Source organism: Agelaius phoeniceus, chromosome 8 (assembly GCF_051311805.1).
Source record: "Agelaius phoeniceus isolate bAgePho1 chromosome 8, bAgePho1.hap1, whole genome shotgun sequence".
Taxonomy (NCBI): Eukaryota; Metazoa; Chordata; class Aves; order Passeriformes; family Icteridae; genus Agelaius; species Agelaius phoeniceus.
The window spans coordinates 14,090,572-14,114,446 of record NC_135272.1 but is presented as its reverse complement, the minus strand read 5'-3'; the positions used below and the strand labels follow the sequence as shown (position 1 = coordinate 14,114,446).

At 42.7% G+C, this 23,875-nt stretch overlaps 2 protein-coding genes across 2 annotated transcripts in view; one reads left to right on the top strand and one right to left on the bottom strand.

The window, feature by feature from the left end:
• Positions 1-1,531: 1,531 nt before the first annotated feature.
• TRMT1L (tRNA methyltransferase 1L) lies at positions 1,532-15,784 on the bottom strand. The gene is made up of 16 exons (XM_054638155.2): positions 15,651-15,784; positions 12,988-13,137; positions 12,080-12,142; positions 11,246-11,359; positions 10,198-10,262; positions 9,735-9,864; positions 8,180-8,303; positions 7,685-7,764; positions 7,180-7,426; positions 6,300-6,512; positions 5,310-5,500; positions 4,412-4,490; positions 3,561-3,727; positions 3,299-3,358; positions 2,819-2,945; positions 1,532-2,696 (listed from the first exon to the last, which is right to left on the bottom strand). The coding sequence occupies exons 1-16, from the start codon at positions 15,778-15,780 to the stop codon at positions 2,384-2,386; spliced, it is 2,253 nt and encodes a 750-aa protein (XP_054494130.2). The 5' UTR covers positions 15,781-15,784; the 3' UTR covers positions 1,532-2,383.
• Positions 15,779-23,875, top strand: part of SWT1 (SWT1 RNA endoribonuclease homolog) — a 25,176-nt gene continuing 17,079 nt past the window's right edge. The window contains 9 exon segments of the mRNA XM_054638154.2: positions 15,779-15,821; positions 15,824-15,987; positions 16,862-16,936; positions 19,034-19,092; positions 19,787-20,528; positions 21,517-21,588; positions 21,728-21,778; positions 22,378-22,507; positions 22,636-22,737. Of these exon segments, the coding sequence (XP_054494129.2) occupies positions 15,779-15,821; positions 15,824-15,987; positions 16,862-16,936; positions 19,034-19,092; positions 19,787-20,528; positions 21,517-21,588; positions 21,728-21,778; positions 22,378-22,507; positions 22,636-22,737 (1,438 nt within the window).

Below are 23,875 nucleotides of genomic sequence, written 5' to 3'. Positions count from 1 at the left end.
TGGGGCTGTGCAGGTGCAGCTCAGGTCCACCAGTGGTGGCTGTTACAGACCCTGAGAGCAGCTCAGCTCCTGAGCCTTGAGTGAGAAAAAGGGGCACACAGAAGGTGTCAGCTCTTCCACTGACCTGTCACAGGTGCTGCTGTTCCAACCAGATCCTGCAGCCTGAGGAGAAGGGGATGAAGGATTTTCACAGCACTCTGGTTAAACCCAGCAACTTTGGGTGCATTTAACTGTTAGGCAGCTTCAGTCAAGAGCAGCAGAGAGCAGCTGTAATGAACCCCTTCAGCTGAGGTGCATTGTTTAGAGAGATCAAGTTTTGTTCCTTTCCTTGTTTTCTCTCTACATGCACCACAACTTTTAACCAGAGGATGCACCTTGAGTTAAGAGGCAATGTTTGAGTATGCCCAGTGTAGGGTTTCTTGAGATGCACTGAAAATGAACAGTCTCTGACTGAAGAAATCCTGCTGCTTTCTGGGCCACCACTGGTTATCCAAGCCTCTGAACAGCTTCAACTCCCAGAAAGCTTCCTGGCCATGTGGATCAGTGCAAGGAGGAACAAGATGTCCCAAGCTCCAGACTCAAACCTGCAGTAATGGTCTCTGTTAGCTGATTATGGCAGGACTGGCCCTACCTGGTAAACAGCAGAGACAATTGCTGGATAGGAAAAGAATTCCCAGAGGCCTGAGTTACAAACACCCCTTCAGCTGGTCCCTGACAGATTACAACAGCTTCTGCCTGTCTGGCAGAGGAAAAGAGCCCAGATTGTACAGACAAGTCTGAGTTTCACTTTTTCTGCCGTTCCAAAAACTTGAGAATAGTTGCATTGGCTTGGAAAAGGTATTCAATACCTTTAATTAAAAGGAGCTGCAAGAGTAATTAAAAGTATTTCCTACAAGGGCCTTCAGTTAAAACTTTCTCTTTAGCCTAATTTACTGTAATCAGAACAATCCTTTGCCCCAGGTAACTGACTTTAGGACTGCTTTTATCCTACTAACACTGACGTGTGTTACCTGCAAGCAACATCTGCCAACACTCTATCCACTTAAAAACTCAAAAATGCCACTAGGGAACGTGAAATTATCTCCTTCCATTTAGCTTTCCAATGTGCTCCAAGGTGGTCTTTGGAAAAGAACTGTAAGCACTGCATTTTTCAAGGAAACATTGCTGTGTCACTGATTCAAGAACCCTTCAGTGGGTTCTTCCTTTTTGAAACTAGAGAAGAGGATAACTCTCCACCAAAGCAATCTGGAATTGAAGAGAGTAGAAGAGGCAGCAACTTCTGTCTGGCCTGACAGGAGCATAGGATGTTTTGCATCATCAGGAGTATATTAGCCCTGTTACTTCTATTGTAAAGTTTCAGAGATGGGTAAGGATAATAACCCCTCATATTCTGCTCTTGGATAAACCTAACACTGGGGGACAGGCTGAACACCAAACTTGTGAGAAATGGCAACCACTGCCGACAGCTGTTCAAGTGGAATACACAGAGATACCAGAACTAAGTGTGGGGGAAAGAAAGGACAAAGGCAAGCTCGTTTGGCTGGAATGCTGCCATATATTTAAGGAAACCAGAACTGCCAACACCTGGCAGCTTTGCTCCTTCACAGAAGAGATCTTAGCTCAGAGTTACTATTGACAACTCACCACAAACTTCACCTGAAGGTCCAGTGTGGTCCCTTGTCCCTGTACCTTTCTGCAGCACACAACCACTGTAAGCTCTGAGCAGACAACTACCTAGAGTGACTACACAATTCACTACGATTTGGGTACAAACTGAAGTTCGCTAGCAGCTGTGTCACCAGTCCTTCCTGTTCTCCTGGGATCAGCTCCTGCCTGGAGGCAGAACCCTGGAAACAGACCTGAATGCAGAGTTACATGTGCAACCTGGAGCTACAGCTGCACCCAGGCAGGACTGCCTGGCTTTAACTTAGAGGACATTTTATCTGTACTATTTTGTTACCTTTAAATGCCCTCTCTCTCTGGATCATAGTTGGCCAGGTTTTAGGAATGATGCATTTTAGGAACAGGCTGTTTCACAATAATGTCATATTCCAAAATGCTGAACACTGTTAGCCCTGTCCCACCTCCTGGATGCCGTGCTGGCAGTAAGGCTTGGACAGACTGGGAAGCAGCCTCCATGCCTCAGTGTGAAAAAGAGGTGAACATAAAAGCAGGTAACTCCACAGCCTTCCCACAGTGCTGGTTCTGTGACCACAGCCATGCTGGGATCAGGGCTAAATTCTGTTACCTAAGTCTAAACTGTCCCTTCCAAGTACAACAGGCAGCTCAAAACGGTCAAACTCCAGCTTGGGAGGAAGGAGTGGTTTACTGGAACAGGGTGTGCTGGAAGTCTGTAACATCCTGATGAACAAACCCGTCTGCATTATTCAGCAGCACAGTGAGTGGGGTAGGACTCTGTGAACACGGTGGTGGCGACCCCGGATTTATCTTCCGCCACTTCAGCCTCCTCCACCTTCATCACTGCAGCAGCTGGAACCTCTTCTCCCACCTGGATCTCTCCGGGGAGATGCACAGGGCCCTCTGCCTGTGCCCCCACATAGGTGGGAGTGCTGTACTTCATGAGAATGGTCTTGAACTGCACCAGGGGCGCGTTGGTGCGGACTCCCATGGGGTCGAAGTGCGTTCGGCTCACGCGGTATCCGGCCTCTGACAGATAGTTCAGGAACTTATTTAACCTGGGAAGAAAGGCAGCAAAACCAAATTCCCGCATTTAGAACGGACACGGTGCTGCCAGGGCTGACTCAGAACAAGCTGTGTGTCAGTGTCAGACCGGGCTGGAAGGTGAAGCCACACTTACTTTGGCATGTTCATGCCCTTGATGCTGTGCCGGTGGACGTTGTAGTAGAACGGGGGGTGCTCGGCACTGTGCTCGGCCCGCTGCCGCTTCGCCGCGCTGCGCAGCACCTCCTCGCTTTTCCTCTTGCCTGCACCACAACAAGGCCACAGAAACCACTCAGCACTCACAGGCACCCCAAAAACACCAGCAAAGCCTCAGACAGCACACACAAAAACAAAGCCATGCAGCAACTTCAGCTGTGTGCCTGCTTTTCTAAGCTGGTGTTTGCAGAGGTAAAACCGGGCCAGAATTTAATCAACAGGCCATTTTCAGTAGTAACAAGTAAATTACAGTGGCCTTCATAGAATATTTGGCATTCTGCTTTTATCAATAAATATGATTCTGGATAAAGATAAAATCTAATCAGTACTGGCTGGGAAAAAACTCCAGAGTGCAATACTGTTAAATATAAAAAAGGCTACACCAAAATGCTCCACTTACCATGTACTAAGTAGGACTCTGCAGAAGTATTTTGTGTTCTAATATATACACCACACTCTTCTAGAATACAATTAGAAGGCAAAATTAATTCTACTGTAAAGTGGCAAAATGCTTTAATTACACAGAATGAAATAATTCAAATATTCAATAGTGCATTCAACTCTATGGATACACTGCTGTTAAGTAACTTATCAGGGATCAGCATCTCTAAGAATCACCACAAAGCCAGTCCTCTCTGTGAACAGGCTGCCCGTTTTCTTACCTTGTTTGTTCTCATCACCAGGACTGTGGGTAGAAAAATGTTTGGGAGTTGTGCACTCTGCTTCACAAACTAATGTCTTCAGAAGTGGCTGAGCTTCATCCAAGCCATACTGCACAGCCTCCAGGAGCATCCTCCTGAGGAATCCAGTGTTAAAGAGAGATCCTGACCTATGAAACACAAGAGAAGTCAAAAGTTAAGGCTTCTTAATGGAAGCTGCTCCAAAATTCTCTTGCCCAAATTGATTAGCAATTATGTTACACTGAATCGATTTTTTTGCAATGACAACAACACTGGTCTTGTTTAAAAAAATAATTTAAAAATCAAGATCTCAAAAACAGTAATTTCTGCCCTAAGATGTAGAGAAAGTCATTCAACCCCCTTAAAGAAAGGTGCTGTTGATTGCCTAATTTTTAATACTGATTTGAAATAGCTTAAAGACTTTAAATGATTTATTCTTGTTTCTACAAATATTAATTAACAAGCAATGTAGTATTTATTACCATCAGCACATGTAATGATTTATTTAATAAATTCTCCACAAGTTTAGAGTAACAGGAGTTACTTTTGGCAAATAGAGGAACACAGAGGCAGGTTCTCTTGTGCAGGACATATTCCGTAAGTGCACTGAATGTGGAATTTAAAATATGTTACTATTTATTAACTGGTTTGAACAAAAGGAAAAACTGAATACCCCACTAAATTCAAATCCACACTCTGTTTCCTGAGCTCCTGCTGATTGCTGTACCTCCTTTTGTAGTGCTAAAATAAAAAATGCTATGGTATGAACAGCTGAGCTGCAGAGCTCCTGGACCAGAGTGGTTCTCCAAATGTGTCCTGTGATGTGAACTTACCAGAGAGGACCAAGAAGCACTGCTGTCTTCCCAGGCATGCTGCCATGGCAGTCACAGGGCAGCTGCTGGTAAGGGTTTTCTGCAGCAGAAAAACAGCATGTGAATTGTTTGGCAATAGCCAGCCATGCCTGTGTGACTGCACAGACAGAGAGATGCAGTGGGAGCTCACTTCAGCGAGGTATTTGGAAGGGCAACAGCAGAAGTGTGACAGTATTTTCACTTCTGCCAAGCAGCTCATGGTGGGATTTAGTGATTGATGACTTGACTGGTAATCAGTGTTAAAACAGGAGTGCAATTTTTGTCTCCTGTCTTTGCTAACCTGTATGTGGGGACAGCCCATTAACAACAGCAGGGGAAAACCAGACTGCTCAGTCCACGGCATTTTAAGGAACTGAAATGCAGCAGAAAAGCAATCTGACACCAAAGGCTATCTAGCTGCTGCCATCTGAAGGAACCCAATAGTATCAAAGGCTATCCCTATCCTAGGGCTTTTCCTGAAGTGGCAGATCCATGGACATACCGGGCATCCTGGCAGCTCCAGCAGCTAGAGCAGGCTGGGAGGGTGTCCTGTGTAGAAACAAATCTCAGAATGGTCTGGGTTGGAAGGGATCTTAAAGCCTGTCCAGTGCCACACCCTGCCATGGGCAGGGACACCTTCCACTGTCTAACTTGGACACCTCCAGGGATGGGGCAGCCACAACCTGAGCAATTTGTGCCACAAATCCAGTCCATTTACAGGAAAATCCATGCAGACAACCAATCCAGCCCATGGCCATGAAGCACAGCACCCTCTCCACCTCACATACATTGTTACATACAAGGGAATTGCTACTAATGGGATATAAATATAAACAAGGCACAGAACAGAGAGACAAACTGCAAAAGAAAAGCCATTTACCTTCCACCATATTGCCCTCTTTCTGGAAAACCCTCTCTTCACACCACTGGCAGTGGATGAGGTATCGGACCTTCTTTGCTGAATCATCTGCAGGGGTTGGGCCCCGTATAACTCTGACCACCACCAGAACAAAGTGTTCCAGAGCTACTGCCAGCAGCACTTCAATGCCCTTGTTACAGCGAGCTGCAGCTCTGGGGGGACAAACACACACAAAGCCCAAATTGTACTGAATTCAGCAGGCAAACACTGCCATGGACACCTGAACCTGCTGCACGGTTCTTGAGCTCGTTCCCTTCCTAGAGAGGGCTACTAAAGAGTTGAGAGAGCAGGAGGAAGTGTTTTCTTTCTGAAGTGCCTCATTTTGTGGCCTCCCTGGCAGGCCAAGCAAATCTAATTTTACTTCTTTTTATCACAGCTAGAAATAGTGGACTGCCACCTGCATCATCACATGAGCAGGGAAGAGGACAAGGGAAATCTAAACATGTTCAGCTCAGCATTTGTGCTCTGGCATTCTCAAAACCTCTGGTTATTTCACTTCCTCCTCATCTTTCCCAAGCAGTTTTCCCCTCCTCTTGCCTGTACCTTTTTTCTCCAATTAGGTTTTAGGTCTTCATTTATTTAACAGACTGAGTTTAGTTAGGGTATCTATATGCAAATAACTGATTTCACAAGTCAGTAAGCACATCCATCTTTTTAACCTCAAGTATGAGGATGTGCAGTGAACATCAGGTTCCACTGAAGCAAGTCTACCTGAAAGGCTTAGCTAGAAGCCATTCAAGCAGTTTATTTTGTATTTAGGAAGTCCTATGGAGCTTTAAAATGGCAAAATTGATAGAGAAATAGAAGAGTTTGCAAGTCTGGGTATTTTTTTTTCACATTACCATCCCACCCCCCCACCCTACTGATGCATTTTCACCTTGCCCAGTCACTAATTATTTCAAATAATTACCTAATAATTTTTTACCCTAATTGGAAATGGTTTAGCAGTACCTGGTGACAGCAGCAATCACAGCCCTGGCTGCCAGCTCCTTGTAGTACTCTGTTCTGACAATATTGCAGCCATAGTGACGCAGGGCCACGTGCTGAGCCTTGGCATAGAGGGAGCTGATGTCTGTGGATGTCAGTGACACAATCCCAAGGTTTCTCACGTTTCTGAAGGCAGAATCCAGGTAATTCACAGAAGTTCCAAAGGGGTCCAAATGGCTGAAAAGAAAGGATGTACCACTGAGTGTCTGTAAATGCTCCAAAGTCTGGCTTTACACCGAGGAAAAAACTATTTTAGAACCTTCATCTATGATCACAATTAAAACAGAAAGAAGGAACAGGACTAAAAGTTCCAGCAATGCTTAGATCTGAATGTCAGTCATGAATAACACAAAAAAAAAAATCCCACCACTTATTTTGATATCTGTTTGAATGGGTTTGAATGCATGCATTTATATACCCAACCTGGAAGAATCAGCCTACTTTAATTCAAAGTTAATATGCTGCAAAATAGATAAAAACAGGAGATGCAACAAACAGCATTTTAAACTAAAAACAAGTTTTAAAAAAACCCAAAACTGATTTGGTATTTCCCTTCAGCAAACAGACAATGAAGTTATTAAAAAAACCCAGCCTGGGTTAAAATTTTCATGTATATTTGTAACCCATTCTGAATGTCATAAAAACTAATATTTTTCCAGCACTTTTTAAAACATTTAAGATTAAAGTTCTGTCCCCACACCATTTCTGGGACAAAATTACATTTCAAGTGACTGCTGGTTGATTATATTATCATTCCAATTTCTCCAAATAATCACATACTGGGAACTGGGGTGGGGTGTGTCATTACCAAACCAGAAAACTGACAGAAACATTCAACACTTACATAAAATCAAATGATCTCAAATGCATGACAACATTGGCATCCATTTTTGTCACCTCAATGGTGTCACTATTTTCTTCTCCATTTCCCACAGTTTCACCATTGTCTTCTTCCCTACTGTTCAGTTTCACCTTCATTTTGTTTAAATGACAATTTTCCTTAATCATTGTCACAGAATTTTCATTACAATCATTAATTGTAACTTTCACAGAACTTCTGAGGTGCTTTGCCCACTGCAACCCCATGATCCCTGTGGAAAAACAAAATTTAAGGACAATAAGACAACTGATTTTAAGACCACTGAACTTAAATATTATTTACAGACTTTTTAAAAGCCTTAATACAGCTTTTGACAGCTGTCTTTTTGTATGGAAGCTCAGGACTCTCTGCCCAAGGAAGACAATTATTGTGTATCTGACATTATTTTTGGGTATGTGATGTCAGTTATGAATTTCTGCTGCTTCCTCCTATTGGATTTAAACCCAAACTATTAAAGAAATGGATTTACCAGTGGCACCGAAAGCATCCAAACATTCAATGGGTTTGCGCTCCCCAGCAAGCACGGCCAGCGCACAGAATATCAACTGCCTGCAAGACAAAAATGGCCACAGTCTGTAAATTCAGAGAACAGTTCTATTTCCTTCTTCTTATTTATCTCCCTTTAACATAACAGTGGGATAGTTAAGCTAAACTCCACTTTTTACAGGGAAGAACTGTAAATAAAAAGCTCAGCTATGCTGAAAAGCTGAATTCTACAGCAGAGTATTCTTAAAGTAATATCTACTAATTACAGGAAAATACTTAGTAACTCCAGAGATGATACTATTTCACACATAGTGGTTTTGGGTACAAATATTATTTGTCAAGAAGAGTTTTCTGATGGGAAATTCCTTTCTCCTTCCCTCTGAACAGAAGTTTTGCAGGGTTGCTTTTAAAAACATAGATTTTTCACTGCAAACTCCCCCACCCCTCTGATGCATCCTCCCACTCCCTGCTCTCTCACCTGTTGAGTTTCATTTTAGGATTAAAATAGGAATCTGTTTTCTGGGGTGTGGAGTGGTTGGGAAGAACCTGCACATCTGTGGCTGACTCCTTCACCACTTTGTAAGATGACTTGGGAGCACGAACTGAAAGAAGTAATTGAGGCAGAAGGAAAGAATTGGTGAGAACTGAAATTAATATTAACACAGTTGGTAAATTACACTAAAAAACTGCTCCCACAAAGCAAGAAGTCTGGGTTATGCTGCAATCCAACCAGCACATGGAGCAGTTTACAAGGATGAGGGGAGAAGCAGGCAACAATTTATCTTCTAATTTTAAAAGTGGCAAATAAGGATCATGCTCTGCCACAATTTTCTTCTCATAAAACATCAGATTTGTTTCTCAGTTGGGCTCTTATGTATCCACTCCAGTTTAAGAAAGTCAGCCCCTGAGCCTGACACTTAGCACATCTGTTTTGCACGTTTAAACATAATACATTGCTAATTAATTAAAACCCTGTTATCAAAGTCCTATATGTGTCTCAATGAACTGCAAAAATCCTTGATCTGTTTGACGTTATTGAACAGCCACACAAAATGCATGAACAGCACAGGCACATGGACAATTCCAGCAGCAGAGCTCTGTGTAGACAGCCTGTGGCAAAACAAGCTTTCAGATCTGAAACTGTAAACACAGGCTGCCATTCCTCTGAGCAGTTCATCCACAGTCTAAAATGTACCTGGGAACAAGCAGGAAAAATTTGTACCAACTGGATATGACCCTGCCTCTCTCAGGGCTTTCAAACACACACATGGTGCATCTGCTCCACCTTCAGGGGCCCCAAGAGCTGCCCAGTGCCTACAGATCACAAAACCTCGGATTCCTCCTCCCTCTATGAGGAAAAACTGCCTCTTGCATTTTGTTAAAAATACTAAATGGGCCATTCTTTACTCACAGCTCTGAAGGGAAGCACACAGAGATCAATGTATTTCACACCACAAAATCTATGAAGATATGGAATGTAGTACTACTATCGCTTTTCAGACATCCAAACTAATGCCCAGGCATCAAACTACTGGCATTCCAATTATTTAAAATGTTTTTAACCTAGTTTATGCAAGTTTAGAAACCAAAGTTTTATTATGGACCAAGTCAGGTAGGATTGCAATTTACCAAAGAACTACTGACACCTCTATCATGTCTTTCTGAGACTGAAAAAACCTTGTTTTGGGAACCCAAGCTGGTTCAGTCTGGATAAAAAGCTAAGGATTTTTCATTGCAGAAAGATTTACTCCAGACTTTTTTTTTCCCTGTGGATGTCATGTCCTCACTCTTTTGGAGACACTCAAGCTGGTACTTAAAACATTAAGGGTGAGGGGAGTACTTGTTATCTCAATAAGAACACAGGAACTGGTCAATGCAAGACTAAATCACAAGTTTGATGAAACAAAAGTTCTGAAATATTAAGGGCAGATTTTTCATTAGAAAGCCAAACTCTGTTTCTGAATTTTTCCTGTGTTACTGCAGGTGGTATATGACAGAAGAAGACTGAATGTTTCCTGTCAGTCAGAGCTCACCTGTGCTAAACCTGGACTCAGTCTCTCCTTTATTCACGTGACGATTGATGTGACCGATCATGTCAGTTCTTCGTACTATAGTTGCTGAGCAGATGATGCAGTGGTAATGAGCTCCCATCTTGGACAATGTCTGTAAAATAGAGCCTTTTATGTAGTTCCAGAATACATAAAACATGCTTGAAGTAGAACTGAACACAGACATATGAGAAGTCATCTGTTACCTCCAGAACACACAAAGTATCCTGAATGTACAGCCAGAGCTGCCCCTCCACAGTGAGAGAGGTACAGCCACACGCAGCTATCCAAGGGTTCCATCACACATCCTGGACCAACAAGCTTTTGGCATCACACACACAGCAGCAAGATGTATTTGGAGACTAAGCAGATCTCAAAAGTTCCCCTCAGTCACCCAAATCCCCCACTTTGTACAGTAACAAGAATTCCTGGGATTCAGCATTTTTACCTGGTCTCCAACAAGGTTGGGTTTTACTGGCCGACAGGATAAGTGACAGATGCACATTCTGTACCCTGGAAAACAAATGCCATCCCAGAAGAGTAAATGAACAGCATGTCTGTGGCCTGCACCACATGCTGTCACTTCAGATTTCACCAGACAGCAACAAGAACATCACCAATTATCTGGGACATTCCCTCTCTGCACAGGGAAATTTATCAGCTAATTATACATTTTAAACTTTAAAATGCAAAGAATTTAAAGTTTATTTTAATAAAGTCTCTGAGCATCTTACAAAGCTACACCAAGTCTCCAGTTCAAAAGTACCTGTGAGTCATCCACAAAAATATTGTTACCTGGCTAAAAGACTTGTGTGAAGACTTTATCTATAAACATATGTTGCACAGTTAAAGAAAACCAAAATGAGATACCTGATACTCCAGCTGGAAAATTTATAGGTCAATTTTATCTTGCTCATCCTCTAAATAGTCACTTTATTTGCCACAAACCCATACACCTGGGTTTTTGAAAAACACACACTGCTCACTTTATTTTCCTTCCTAAACTTCTTGCAGGGATTTTAATGCATGTCATAAGCAGATCACAGAGTTCTTTAAGAAACAATTAAAGCTACTAAGTACTGATACTACATAAAGACTTCAAGTGCTTATTGGAACCCATGGAATCTTTATGATCCACTAAAATTGATCACCTGTATGTGTCTGATTATTATTAATATATAACTAAAACTTATATTGAAGTTGTTTTCATTATGCACTTTTTAAAAATTTTATGGTAATTTTCATAACATGCCATGCAATTATTGGTGTTTTTCTAAAGAGAAAATGTACAATTGTAACCATTCTGGCTGGAGAATAATACGAGTTCTTTCACATTTAGATTTTACATCCCACCTCAAAATTCATTCTGTCAAAATATAGTTCTAATTCAGAGATGATAACAAAATGCTCAAGCCAAGAGGAATTTTGAAACATGAAACACAGAACATACTCACAATTTCTTCTAGTATTTACTATTCAAACCCAATTGCCATTACCTTCAAATTCAACAGAAACCTTCCAGTGCAAATTCTGCAAGTGACGATGGAGTTTGTGGCTATAGCAAGCTTTGAATTTCTCCTCAGGACATAATGGACAAGGCTTCCTTTCATCTGAAAATACATTAAAAACTATGAGAAACATGAAATGCAGTTATCACTTGTGTTAGCTGAGATGCAGGCCAAGAGAAAAAAGGCTGAAGGTAAAACCAACATGAGTTAAAGATTAAATCTTCAGGGAACATTCTATTTCATGCACAAACTTCAAATGTATGGGCTGCCTCTTTCTCCTCCATAGAATATAGACCAAAATCACTATAAACTTTTAAAATCACTAACTTCTACAACCTTTGGGTTTTGGTTTCTAGTATTTTTTACTCCAGGAACATGAAGATAATGAAATTTCTGAAAAGTACTGAGGAACAACAGAACTTTACAGATGACATGCAAAGACTTGCAAGTTCCAACTCCTGAATCCTTTGGACAAAACAAGCAGCTGATATCTATTTAAGCTGCAAAATAAGGCAATGTACCCTATATAAAATAATTTTGGAAAATATAAAATAATTCTTGAAAATCCTGCATGTGAGACACAAAAAGTGTTGAAGCCCTTGAAGGAGTAGCCTAAATAAAAACTAGCTGAATGTCAAACAACCTCTCAGGCAGAATTTAGGAGAAGAACAAGAAAATAAATCATAAAGCCTTTTTTTACAAAACCCCTCATCTTTAAATATCATAAATATATGTAGTGTGTTAAAGATAAAATCTAAAGGAAAATGTAAATGCCTGTAACACAAAGATCTGTGTTCTGGGACACTGCTGTGGACAACTCACCGTCTCTCAGGTCAGCCAGTTTCTCTAGATCAGCAAGGTGTCTCTGAATTGAAATATGTTTGTCTAAAAAAAATGCCAGAAATATTTAGAAATTAAACATTCTTAGTTTAAAAATTGCTTTCAGTTTACTGCTACTTTTCTATGCAGCACATCAAATCTAGCACTGTTAGAGAATGACTGCAGTAGGGACTGAAATATTTGGTTTTGTCCTTTTACTTCCATGGCAGCACAAATAACTGCAAAAATTATCCCCAGAATAGCTGTTTAAAAAGATCCATATATTTTCATATATTTCTACTTCCTTTTAATACTGACACACAAGCTTTCTAAGATGGAAAGATCCTAATTTGAAAAAAAAACCAGCTGAAAAGATCAAGTCACATTCCCTTTACACCAGGTTTTACTGCTGAGCATTGTTAGTGAATGTAAATCATGCACAAAAGCAGTACAAAAACATCTTAGGAACTCACTGGAAAAACTAAGTATCAACTGTAAGTGGACCAAATTTAAGAACAATTATTCACTGTGGAGTCAGGATACATGAAATTCTACCATTTTTTCCCTTCCCTTGGTAAACAATTTAACCTTTAAATCTACCACCTGATTTTTCAACTTATCAGTCAGCATTTGCCAATACCAAGAAAATTAGGTTGAAATCTACTTTACTGATTCCAGCACACAGAACTTCCCAGTCCACTGTAACAGATTCTGTAGCAACTTTAAGCTTTACAACGTTTTTACAGGATAAATATTCAGGTTTTCTCGTGCCAGACAAAGCAATTGATCCATGGCAGGATACAGAGGTGAGTTTTAAAATGAGATTTCACACACTCCCTTTACCTTTCCTCCCGAGTATTTCTACCTTTCCTCCAACACATGGCACAAATATTAAGAGTTTATTAACAAACCTCGTGGGTAATCAGATGATAGATCCAAAATGTTGCTATCAGATTCCCTTGGCCGTTCTTCCTCTGCTCCTCTGTCTTCAGCTTCCAATTCTGACTCGGGAATTTTCATCTCAGCGTTCTTGCTTTTCATGTTTTCAGAGACCAAACCATCTTAAAACCAAATAAAAACACAGTAAAAGTGTCACCGATGTAACTGAACTTTACAAACACGTTCATTTGTTTTCAATAATCTGGTGCTGACTAAAAGCATGAAAGAGGAAAAATAGTTCCCTAGGAGAATAGTATGAGATGAATCTTCATTCCAATTATCCTTGGAAACCACTGTGGAATAATGTAACCCTGGACAGGGGAAATAACTATTCACACATCAGTACCAGATGTTTAAGGTGAACAAAATAACATTTACATATTGTTTTGTGGCAGAATGCAAGGCAAAGCAGGCAAGGAGGAGCTCCAAATTCCCCAGACAACTTACAATCAGCTAAAAAACTTTGGTAACAGTTTAGTTCATGAATCAAACAGTATGAAAGAAGGGACTAAAGGAGGAATTTGCTATCAGCAGAGGCAATGAGGAGGGTAAGTGCTGGTGCCATCAGCATTTGCAAATGTATTACTTCTTGGGGCAGATGGGCCTGGTGAAGAATTTCAAGCATTTAAAGAGCCTGAGAGATGGGGAGATAAAATGAGGAGAATAGTCAAACCCGGGGAAAATAATTGAAGGAAGAGGTAGAATTTCCCCAGAAGGGATGGTCCAATCCCTCTCCAAGGGATATGAGGAAGCACTAGAAAAGGATTCAGAAAGCCACTTAAATCTACAAATACTGTCCTGCTCCCAGCAAGATTCCAGGGGACAGGTGGGACTAGTGAAGTTTCAACCATGGGCAACAACAAATAAAGCTCTGGCATTGCTTTGCAATTACTGAGAAGCAACAGAGCAGGCCAAGGCCTTTCAGCCTGGATGGGACAGACAGGAGGTGCAGAGACAAAAGGCAACCAGGAGCTGTCTGTCCTGACACAGAAGCTGGGGTGCACCTCATGGAGAAAACACGGACCTACAAACTGGTTTGTGTTGGAAGTTATTTCCAGAGGATGCAGGAATGGATGGTTGTTCTGTGCAGGCGGAAGGAACAACCTGGGATAGTGGGAGGTGTCCCTGCCCATAGCAGGGGCTGGAACAGGATGGGCTTTAAGGCTCCTTCCAACCCCAAACCATTGCATGATTCTCTGATTTCTCAGGTCTTCCCTATGCACCTAGTCCTGACCACAGCTTAAGACAGGCTGGAAGGATCTTACAGCAGTTCTTCAGATTCCCCCGGGCTACTTTTGTTTGTTTTCTTTTAAACATTGCTGTTAGGTAAGAATATCTGTTATTATGAAAACTGACAGAAAGAGAAAATGGAAGGAATACCTCAAGACAGGGGCTCAAAAATCTGAAAAAACAGAAGCACAGAGTAAAATTATTCTACCTATCTTAAAATCTATCAGGAGGTGAATTGCTACAAAGAGATTGTTGCTGTGCTCCTCACAGACCTGTTTTAAGATGGCAACTCACCTAAGAAAGATTTGCATGGAGTCTACTGCTCTATTAAAAAGTTGCAGGATTCCTGGTGATAGTTTCTACATGCTTTATTAATACAAAGACAGACAGAAAAAGAGTAAGTAAAAGCATGTTTGGTAAGAAATCCCTAACAACTATTGATTAGTTGCAGGAAAAGTGGAAACGGTTACAAAAATGTATAGTGAGAGTACAGCAGTGACAAAACCCAGCAGAGTTGGACTGTCTGCATCCACAGAGCACGTGGAGAGGTTAGAATGGTTGAAAAGGATAATACGAATATATGTAAAAAACAGCTAGTGAATATGTAAATGTACAAGGAGAGAGGTAAACTTTCACACTGAATGATGAAGCAAAGCAGGCTCTACCGAACCAAGACGTCGAGAGTTTTTAAATGCCCACGGGGAATCCGTGATCTCACACAAACAGAATAATGCTTCTTCAGAGAGCCTAAAGTACATTTACACACAAAAATGAATTAATTAGAAGATTCAGTTCACTCCAACCGTAAAGCTGCAGCAGCAAAGGGCTGGCAGCAAGGGCTCACTTGGGGAACTGGAAGTCCAGCAAAACCAATTTCCAGAGTCCCAGAGCGGATCAGGTCGGAAGGACCACGGTGGTCCAACCTCCCTGCTCCAGCAGGCTCGTCCCGGAGCACATGGCGCAAACACGTTTGGGTTTAAAAAACTGCGAGCAAAGATGCGCGGCTGAGCCCGCGCGGCCCACGCCGCACTTAGGGCTCCCTAAGAGACCTCGTGGAACAATAAATGATCCCCAAAGACAAAGTACCGGTAGGTTTGGGGAAGAAAGAAGCGACAGGAGCGCGGGTTCAAGCGTAGCGAGGCCCGGCGGGAACACGTGTGGCCCGGCACTGCGCTGGGAAAACGGGAGACCCGGGAGCCTGCGCCTCTCACCGCTCCCCGGCGCGGGCGGACGGGGACGGCGAGCGGCCCTGGGGTGTAAATTCAAAGCAGCTCGGGGTGTAAATTCAAACCGGCCCGGGCTGTAAATTTAAACCCGCCCGGGCTCCGCATGGCGCCCGCCCGCCCTCAGCCCCGGCACGGAGGGCCCGGCTGCCCCCACCCGCCCGATCCCTGCCCGTTCTCACTCAGCGCCGCCGGCTCGCCGCCGTCTTCGTAGTCCTGGTTGTGGTTTTCCTCCTCCTGCTGCTCCTGCCGCTGCCCCAGCGCGGCCTCCGCAGCCTCTAGGGCTGCCTCCGCCGCCTCCAGCGCTGCCATGTTCCCGGGGCGGAGCTGCCGCGGAGCCCTCACGCCCAGGGCGGCCCGCTCCGCCTACACTTCCCAGCCGTGCCCGGGCCGGCCCGGCGCGCACCGCGGCGGAGGAGGAGCCGTGCCGGGGCTGGGGCAGCCGTGCCGGGCACGGCCCGAGCCGCCCGAACGGCCCCGACAGCTGCCGCGGGGCCCGCCGGGGAGCGGCCGAGCGGGGTGAGGCGGCGGCGCACGGCCTCCTTTGAGGAGGGAGGAAGGGAAGGGAAATAGACGGAAGGGAAGGGGAGCTGTGTTTGTTGGCAGCGCCCCAGGTGCCTTGCGGGCCCCCCGGCTGTCCCCTTGGAGGGAGGGAGTGAGGCAGGAGCTGTCGCCCCTCAGCCCCCCGTGAGAGGCTCCTTCAGAGTCCGGTGCTGCCCGCGCCTCAGGGCGGAGCCGGTCCCGGGGTGCCCTGCTCGGATCTGGGATCTGGGATCGGCTCGCTGGGAGCTCCGGGTGAAGCTTTCCACAACTGCCCTGAACTTCCTGGTGGTGCGCGCTGTTTGTGTGGAGGGGCTGCTGCGGGATGTCACCGTGCTTCCTCCATCCTCGGCGGCAGCCGGGACTGCCTTAGACAGTCACAGCTTCGGCTGGGTTGGAAAAGCCCTCCAAGGCCATCGAGCCCAAGCTGTGCCCGGTCCCCACCGGGATCACCAGCCCAGAGCTCTGAGTGCCACGTCCCGGCCTTCCTTGGGCACCTGCAGGGATGGGGACTCCAACACCGCCCTGGGCAGCCCCTGCCAAGGTCCGATGGTCTTAAAACTTGGTTATACGACTCAGTGTTAAAGGATGCTAGTTTTTGTTTGTTTGCTGGTACAAAATAGGTGTCTCTGGGGAGGTGGAATTGCTGTCATTTCTGCTCTGGCATCCCCTCAGATGTGAATAATTAATTAACCCTATTCAGATCTGCTGTGGCTCTGTAATGAGAAAACAAAAGAAGGCTATTAAGGGTATTATAAAGTATTTTTCTCTGTGCAGTTAAAACTTAATTTTAGCTTATCTGGATCTAAAAACTTAATACAAGCAATAAAGACAACACTTTTTTTTTTAATAGGATTTGAAGATGTCTAAAAAGAAGCTGAAGAAACTGTCTGGAAAGGAAGTCTCTTTGGATGGCCAGGATGACAAAGTAGGAGCAGAAATATTATTACTTTTATATCTTAATTCAGTCTCCTACATTCAAGAGAACATAAATTGTTTAGTAGCCTTGTGGTGGAAGGATGAATCCAATTTAAAGACAGAGTCATAAAGAACAACAGGAGGGTTGAGTTGGGCAGATAAATGTGTTTTTCTTCAGAAGCTGTGAGTAGTATGGGTATCAGGAAATAAGAAACTTTTTCCTTTTAGTGTATCTTTCTGTTTGAGGAAAGTTTGGTTTAATACTGGTGCTGAAACCAGTGCTGTTTTCTTGCACTATTCTGTAACTTGGATCATATATCCTAATTTTCTGATTAACCACAAGTTGCACTTCACAGCATTTTGGTGAGTGACTCTCCAATATTTCCTTCTAGCCACTGAGACATAAATTAATGACCAAAATTCTCAGCATATTCTAGTACATACTTGTATCTTGTGAGTCAGCTTTCACTGAATCACTTGTAAAATGCAGGTGCTACAGGAGTTGTCACCTTTTGATCATACTTGTGTGTAGCTTCCTATTGTTTTTTATTGTTTGTGTCCAACTTCTGACAAGTTATTTACCCTCAGAAGTGTAATACATAGTTGATAAATTAGTAGTTTATTAAATCCACACTTAAATTTGCTACATTTTTTTCCTGTTATATTTTGCAAGGAATATTTATAAAGTAAGAGAGCTTTTACCTGTCTTCTCAACAATTTTTTGCAGCTGTTAATAAATGAGCATGATTATGGACTTATAAACTGAATTATTCATGTTAGAACCCTTCTAATCATAGAGAAAATGTTGTTCAAAGTCAAATGTTTCTAACTATGATTTTTTGCCCTGATTTCCTTACTATTATTAGATTTGTCTTTTAAAAATAACTTATCCTAAGATACCTTATTGTTTTGGGTTTTTTTACTTCTGTAATACAAAGGGTAAACACTTGGCTTAAAACCTCATACTGCAGCTTATTGCCATTGCTAATGCCTCACCAGTTTGAAGAATACAGCTTTAACAGCAAAAAGATGAGGAAATCTCTAACAGGAGCAAGTGTCCTGCAGTGTGATCCCAGCATGGGTGGGAGGTGTCCTATACCCCAAACTGATTGTGCTGGGAGAAGAGAAACAGTAGGAAAATTTGCTTATGATGATTAATTTAAACGATAACATTTGAGAAAAGGAGGAGGTAGGTTAAAAAGAGATATTAAAAATGTCATGAAAACTCATGGTTGTCAGGGAATAGGCCTTGAAGAGAGAAATGAGCAGCTGGAGATGGGTTTGTCCTCACCAGAAGTTGTCCCAGCAGCACCATGAACTCCACCCACCCCAGGGGAGCTCCTTCAGTGCTTCCCAGCTGCTGGGGACAGCAGGGGGGTGCATGTGGCCCCGGGAGGAGCCTTTGGAATTGTCTGTCATTCTGCTTGCTCTTTGCATTGCTGGTATTGGTCCTGCAGCTCCAGACCAGCCACAGGCACAAGTTCTCAGAACTCCCTTAGCTTAGGACTCCCCTGGTTTCTGCAAGCCTTTGATTTTTGCATGAAGTGCTCTCTAGTGTGGGAGCAAACCAGCAAAGGCCTCTCTAGGTAGGACAAATCAATGCAGCAGTGACCTGGTGGCCTCACTGAGTCAGCAGGCCCCAGTTTTTGAAGGAGTGAATTATTTGTGAAAGGATGAACTGTCTGGAGCTTCCTTATCCAAAATAATCCGTGTGTTACCATTCTCTGTTGTAACTTCCTACACCCTGCTGTGGTTTGGGGAAAACTGAGTCCTATAACCCAGAGAGGTATAAAAACTACATGTGGGCACATGGCTTTACCTGAGTGCTTGTGAATTGATCATGGTAGGAATGTCACTATCTCAGGTCTGTACTTGTCACTGCTGTAGTGGACCCTTTTGAATCACTTTGTAAGCATTAAAGTGCTCCATGATTCAATCATGAAGTGCTCTTAAACCCTTTGCACCCTTATCTTTGCATGCACATCCTTGGCACCCTTTGACCTTGGTGTTTTTCTAAGCAGTCAAACCACCCAGTTTTGACATTGTCTTATGAAGGCTTTTTTTTCAACTGCAGTTTCCTCTGTAAGCTCCTGAATTTTTTTTTCAGAACTCTGAAGACACAAGATCTTACAAGCACACTGCAAAAGAAGAAACAGAACTTCAGAGGTAAATTCTCAATCTGTCATTAAAAAGAACTATTTAAAAATATAACAATGCTGAGGACTTAATGCTGAAGACTTTTTTTCAGCCTGTTCACCAAATGAAATGTGGTGTTTTAACCAGTCTTTCTTTGGATATTTTAAACCTTGGATATTTTAAACCTAGTGTACAGTAAATATAATTACTGAGTATTTTCTCTGCTCTTATGACAAATTTCCTAATAATTTTTCATATAATTAATGATTTCTGTAGAATGTTATTATATTCCCCTCCATTGCTCCCTTTCCAAGTTCCCCAGTCAGTGCAGGATAAACGGTTTGAAAGCTGTGTGTGTTATGGCACTGTGTGACCAAGCTGACCTTTTAGGTAACACACCTCCTTTATCACTGAACTGCTGTTAAAACTTATCTGTGTGATAAGAAGAAACTCGACTGTGTAGGGTGTCTCTCAAACCAGCAGTGAATGCAGAAGAAGCTTTTTCTCCATTTTCTGAAAGCTAAAATAGCTGTACAGTGGAGAAAGGTAAATCCAAAATTGCCATGTCAAACTATTTTGAAGGATAACTGTTGCTTCAAGTTCATGTTTAAGAATGGTGCTCATAAATGCTTAGCTCTGTCTCAGTCAAATGCAGATGCCTTTTTTGTTGCTCTTTTCCATTACCTGAGCTAAATTACATTACTTTCTGATCATGTTCATGTAGGTCCAAACCAGAGAAAGATGGGCATGAGAAGAAGCGACACCGAATTTCTTGTGCTTTTCACGATGCAGATGGAAGATCCCAGGAAAAATCTCCAAAGAGAAGCAAAACCCCAGATGGTTCTTCAATTCATACTGAAAGGCAGAAGAAAATAGTGATCCAGTTTAAAGCCAAAGAAATCAAACATGGCAAAACCACCCGCACTCCTGATGTGGTGACTGCCAGCAAGGAAAGAAGTCAATCTGATGGAAGAGAAGGAAAAAGGCTCTGGCACAGCTTTGAGCTTCAGAGGGACAAGGCACTGAAGAAAAAGAGAGAGAAAGCTGAACTCTGTAAACTCAAGCTAAAAGCAGAACAAGCTATGATAGAAAAGTTTAAGTCCTCTGTGTACGAGGTACCACATAAAAAGGCAGAGAGCTCAAAAAAGCGGAGTGAAGTTTTCAGAATACCCAAAAAGCCACCTGACAGCTCTGCAGGGACTGGGCATGGTGACAGACCTGCCAGTAAGGAGCCAAGTGCATTATCTAGCTTCTGGGAAGAAGAGGAGGAGGAAGAAGAATATAAGGACTTAGCTGAGAAAAAGAGGCACACGAGTAAACACAGATCATCACACTCCCCATCTGAAACTCCACCACGACGGGACTCTCGGAAGCGCAAGAAACACAGCCCTGGTTCTCCTAAAGCTCCTGAGCACTCAGCAACTAAAGGAGGAGACTTGGAAGCCACAGCGTTGTGTTTTAAGCAGGTAATGAGAACCCTGTTCTTTGTATTATGGAGATGTTTCAGGATTGCTTCTTAATGGCAGATTTGTATGAGCAGACTGTCTTCTTACAGAATCCAGCCAGGTTTCACAGCTAACTAGGTGGATTTTTTTGATCCTAATGTAAACCTTGTTTCCATGTTCCTCAGCTAAATGTTAAACAGACCAGAAGGGTAAAGGTCTTGGATGCTGGGACTGTGCTCATATGTTTCCATGGCTTTGCTTTGCTGCTGGGGGTGTGGAATGCTTTAGTTTAGGTATAAATCAGCTGATTTTTTGTTTTTAGCTGATATGATTATTTCATTTTTTGAATGAATAAACTGAAGCAATGAAAACTTGCTGCCAGACAAAGCATTGCTAGTGGAGTGATGCCTGGAGAGCTTGGGGTGGATGTGGGACTAAATTGGTATGTGTGCTGCAGAACTTCCCTTTTATCTGTGACAGGTTTGTTTCTAAGCTCAGGCTGTGGTGCAGAGCCAAACACAAGCTGGATCTTGAGAATGGGGTTTTTTGCTGTTGTTCTGGTGAAAATGCCCAGCAACTTTGGGGATTCCAGTTTGTGTTACAGTACTGTGGGCATTTTGTGTGTGTGCTAAGAGTTACTACATGCAAAGCTGGGGAGCCATTGAGGTTGGAAGGCACCTCTGGAGATCATCCAGTCCAGCCCCCTTGCTCAAGCAGGGTCAGCCAGAGCTCATTGCCCAGGACAAAGGATAGAGACTCCACAACTTCTCTGGGCAGCCTGGTCAAGCACCTTCAATGTAAAAAATGGTGGGGGGTTAATGCTCAGATGGAATTTGCTGTGTAGTCCAGTCATTTATTTAAAAAAAAGCCATGCATCTAAGCCATATTAAAATGATACTATAGATGCTAATAATTGTAGTTTATGTTCCCTATTCACTTGGGAGTACCCAGTGTTCTCTAAAAAACCCTCTAAGACATGTGTTGTTCTTCTGTTCCTGCTTGTTTCTAGAATGTTGAGAGCCCCTGCACATCTGACTCCTACCAGGGAGGTGAGGTCACTAGGCCTGTGCCTGTCCCAAAGGTGAGTGAGGGACTTGTTTAACACTGCAGGGCTGTATTCCAAAACTCCTGGCGTAGGGATCCCTTTTACCTCAGTATTCCTTGATATTTTGTGATGTTGGCAGGGTGTGTGTTTGTGGTGTTTTTAATTCTCCCTACAGAGCTCTGAAGACTTTCCACCCCTTCAAGACAGTCAGAACACAGACCAAGAGGTTGGTAATGCTTTCATTTAACACTTCTGTGTTGTCTTAAAGACCAAGGGCACCAAGGTTGTGTAACTGGACAATTCCATGACCTTTCCAAGTATTTGACATCGTTGACTCATGATCTACACTCAAATGTGGAGCATTTATTTGAAAAACTAAGCAAACTTGCTGAAGTGCTGCTAATCAGGAACTTTCTGAGATAAAGTGTGTCTTTCTGTTACCATGTGCAACAAAAGGGCCTTCAGAGTTGTTCACATGCTCCAGCTATCTCATTTTTCATCCTCCAACTTTTTAGTTGGAAGAGAGACATATTTTTTTAAGAAGTGCCTGTTAGGAAACTTGCAGTTTGTGTAGCAAAAAAATGCAGCAAAGTTTTTGAATACCATGTAGAAAGGTCATAAATCTTTCTAGGCCATATTTTGGATGTCTTTACTGGAGAATATGTAGAAGTTCTTGTGGATTTCATTTCCTGTACTGACTGAAAATTTTTCAGACATCATTTTGAGGCAATTTTAACAGCTTTAATGCAAAAATGTCTTTTTGGGGAATAATTATGAAGTGATTCCTTCCAATGAATTACACACATGCTCATTTTCTCCCTGTAGATGCAGATAGTTGAGGACTTGCACGTTGCTCGTGTGGAGAAGAGGATGGCCCTGTCTGTAGTGCAGACCTGTGGAGAACTTACAAGCATGGAGATAGATCTTCCAGAACAGGATTTAAATACTTCTGCTGGTATGGCATGATGGGATCTGCTTTGCTCTCTAGTTGCAACAAGTAATTACAGTTATTGATGGTCTGAGTAGGGAGCACATAACTGATTATTTCTGCTGTTTTCTCTTTTTTCTCTTCTTTTCCCCTAGGGGCTTTTAGTTCTGGTCTGAACATCCTAGTGGTGATTGACACAAATATAATGATTAGTCACCTTGAGTTTGTGAGATCCCTGAAATCTGAGGATATACCTGGTATGTAAATATGTTCTGATGAGTAAGACATTGTAAGTAAAACAGATGCTGTAAGAGCTTCAGGATACCTGAAGGAAACCAAGCCCTGCTGGGTTCCTTAAAAAGGCAGCAGGTTTCAGGCAGGGGCAGAAGGCACACAGGGAGCCTGGTTCTGTGAACCCAAAAAGCTGCATCCTAGAGAAACCTCAGCTGTGGAAGCAGAACCTACTGTGCTTACAGCCCATGTACCTGCAGAGAAGCATGGCAGATACTCCAAGGAATATGCTTGAATTCTTAGCAGTAAATAAGACTTAACCCTTTCTAAAAACATAATTTAAGCATTTAACTTCTTACTAGTGATAACTCTATTTTCTCATCTCCTTTTAGCATTTCTTTTTCTAGAAATGTAAAACTATCTAAAAAGCGTAAGGCAGTCAGTCACTGCTTTTTCTGTCTTGATAAAGGTGGCACAACTGAGCAATTTCTTAGGAATTCAGAATGCAGACCCTGACTTTAATATTTGCCTCTAATATTCTGGAAAGCTGTTGGTTATTTCATGTTTGCAGGATTGGGATTGTGCATGTCAGTTCTTGGTAGGCACATCTGGAATCTGTCAGAATACCTAGGATGCTTTGATGCTTTCAGCTAATGAATACACTTATTCCAGCCACCTGGAAAATACCTTTCCTTAGGGCCTGAGTGATTTTCAGGAGTATGTCAGACTGTATTTCTTCTCTCAGGTTAGGAATGCTGCTGTCTTATATACACTGAGATGCCTTTTTAGAATACTGCAACTCCCAGTGTCTGGTCCTGCACCAGACCCACTGTCTGGAGAAGGCTGCTGATCCCCAGCCTATTTATTGTAAAGCAGCTGGTTATTAATGTATTTTTTCAAAATTCTGTTCTCACAATGTGAATGAGAAAGAAAACAATTGAAGTATTTGTCATGGGGTGACCAGCAGAACAGTCATTAAACTTCTGATTTACCCCTGTATTTGATATAAAAGCTTTAAAGTTCAGCCCATACTTACCTACAAATAAAACCATGGTCCAATAGCCACACTTTGTGTTCCTGGTTTAGGAGTGCTGGTTGGCAATGAACACGAGCTGTTGCTGCTTTTTTTGCTGCTTGTTTTGGCACAGTTACTGCTGTGGTCCC

Bases quoted from the DNA above. Each gene is read 5' to 3' on its own strand.
- TRMT1L (XM_054638155.2), bottom strand. From the start codon at position 15,780: ATGGCAGCGCTGGAGGCGGCGGAGGCAGCCCTAGAGGCTGCGGAGGCC. The intron at 11,360-12,079 runs GTGAGTTGTCCA...ATGTATTTTCAG, and splicing joins ACTGGCTGACCTGAGAGACG to ATGAAAGGAAGCCTTGTCCA. The intron at 3,728-4,411 runs GTAAGTTCACAT...TGTGTTTCATAG, and splicing joins GTGCTTCTTGGTCCTCTCTG to GTCAGGATCTCTCTTTAACA.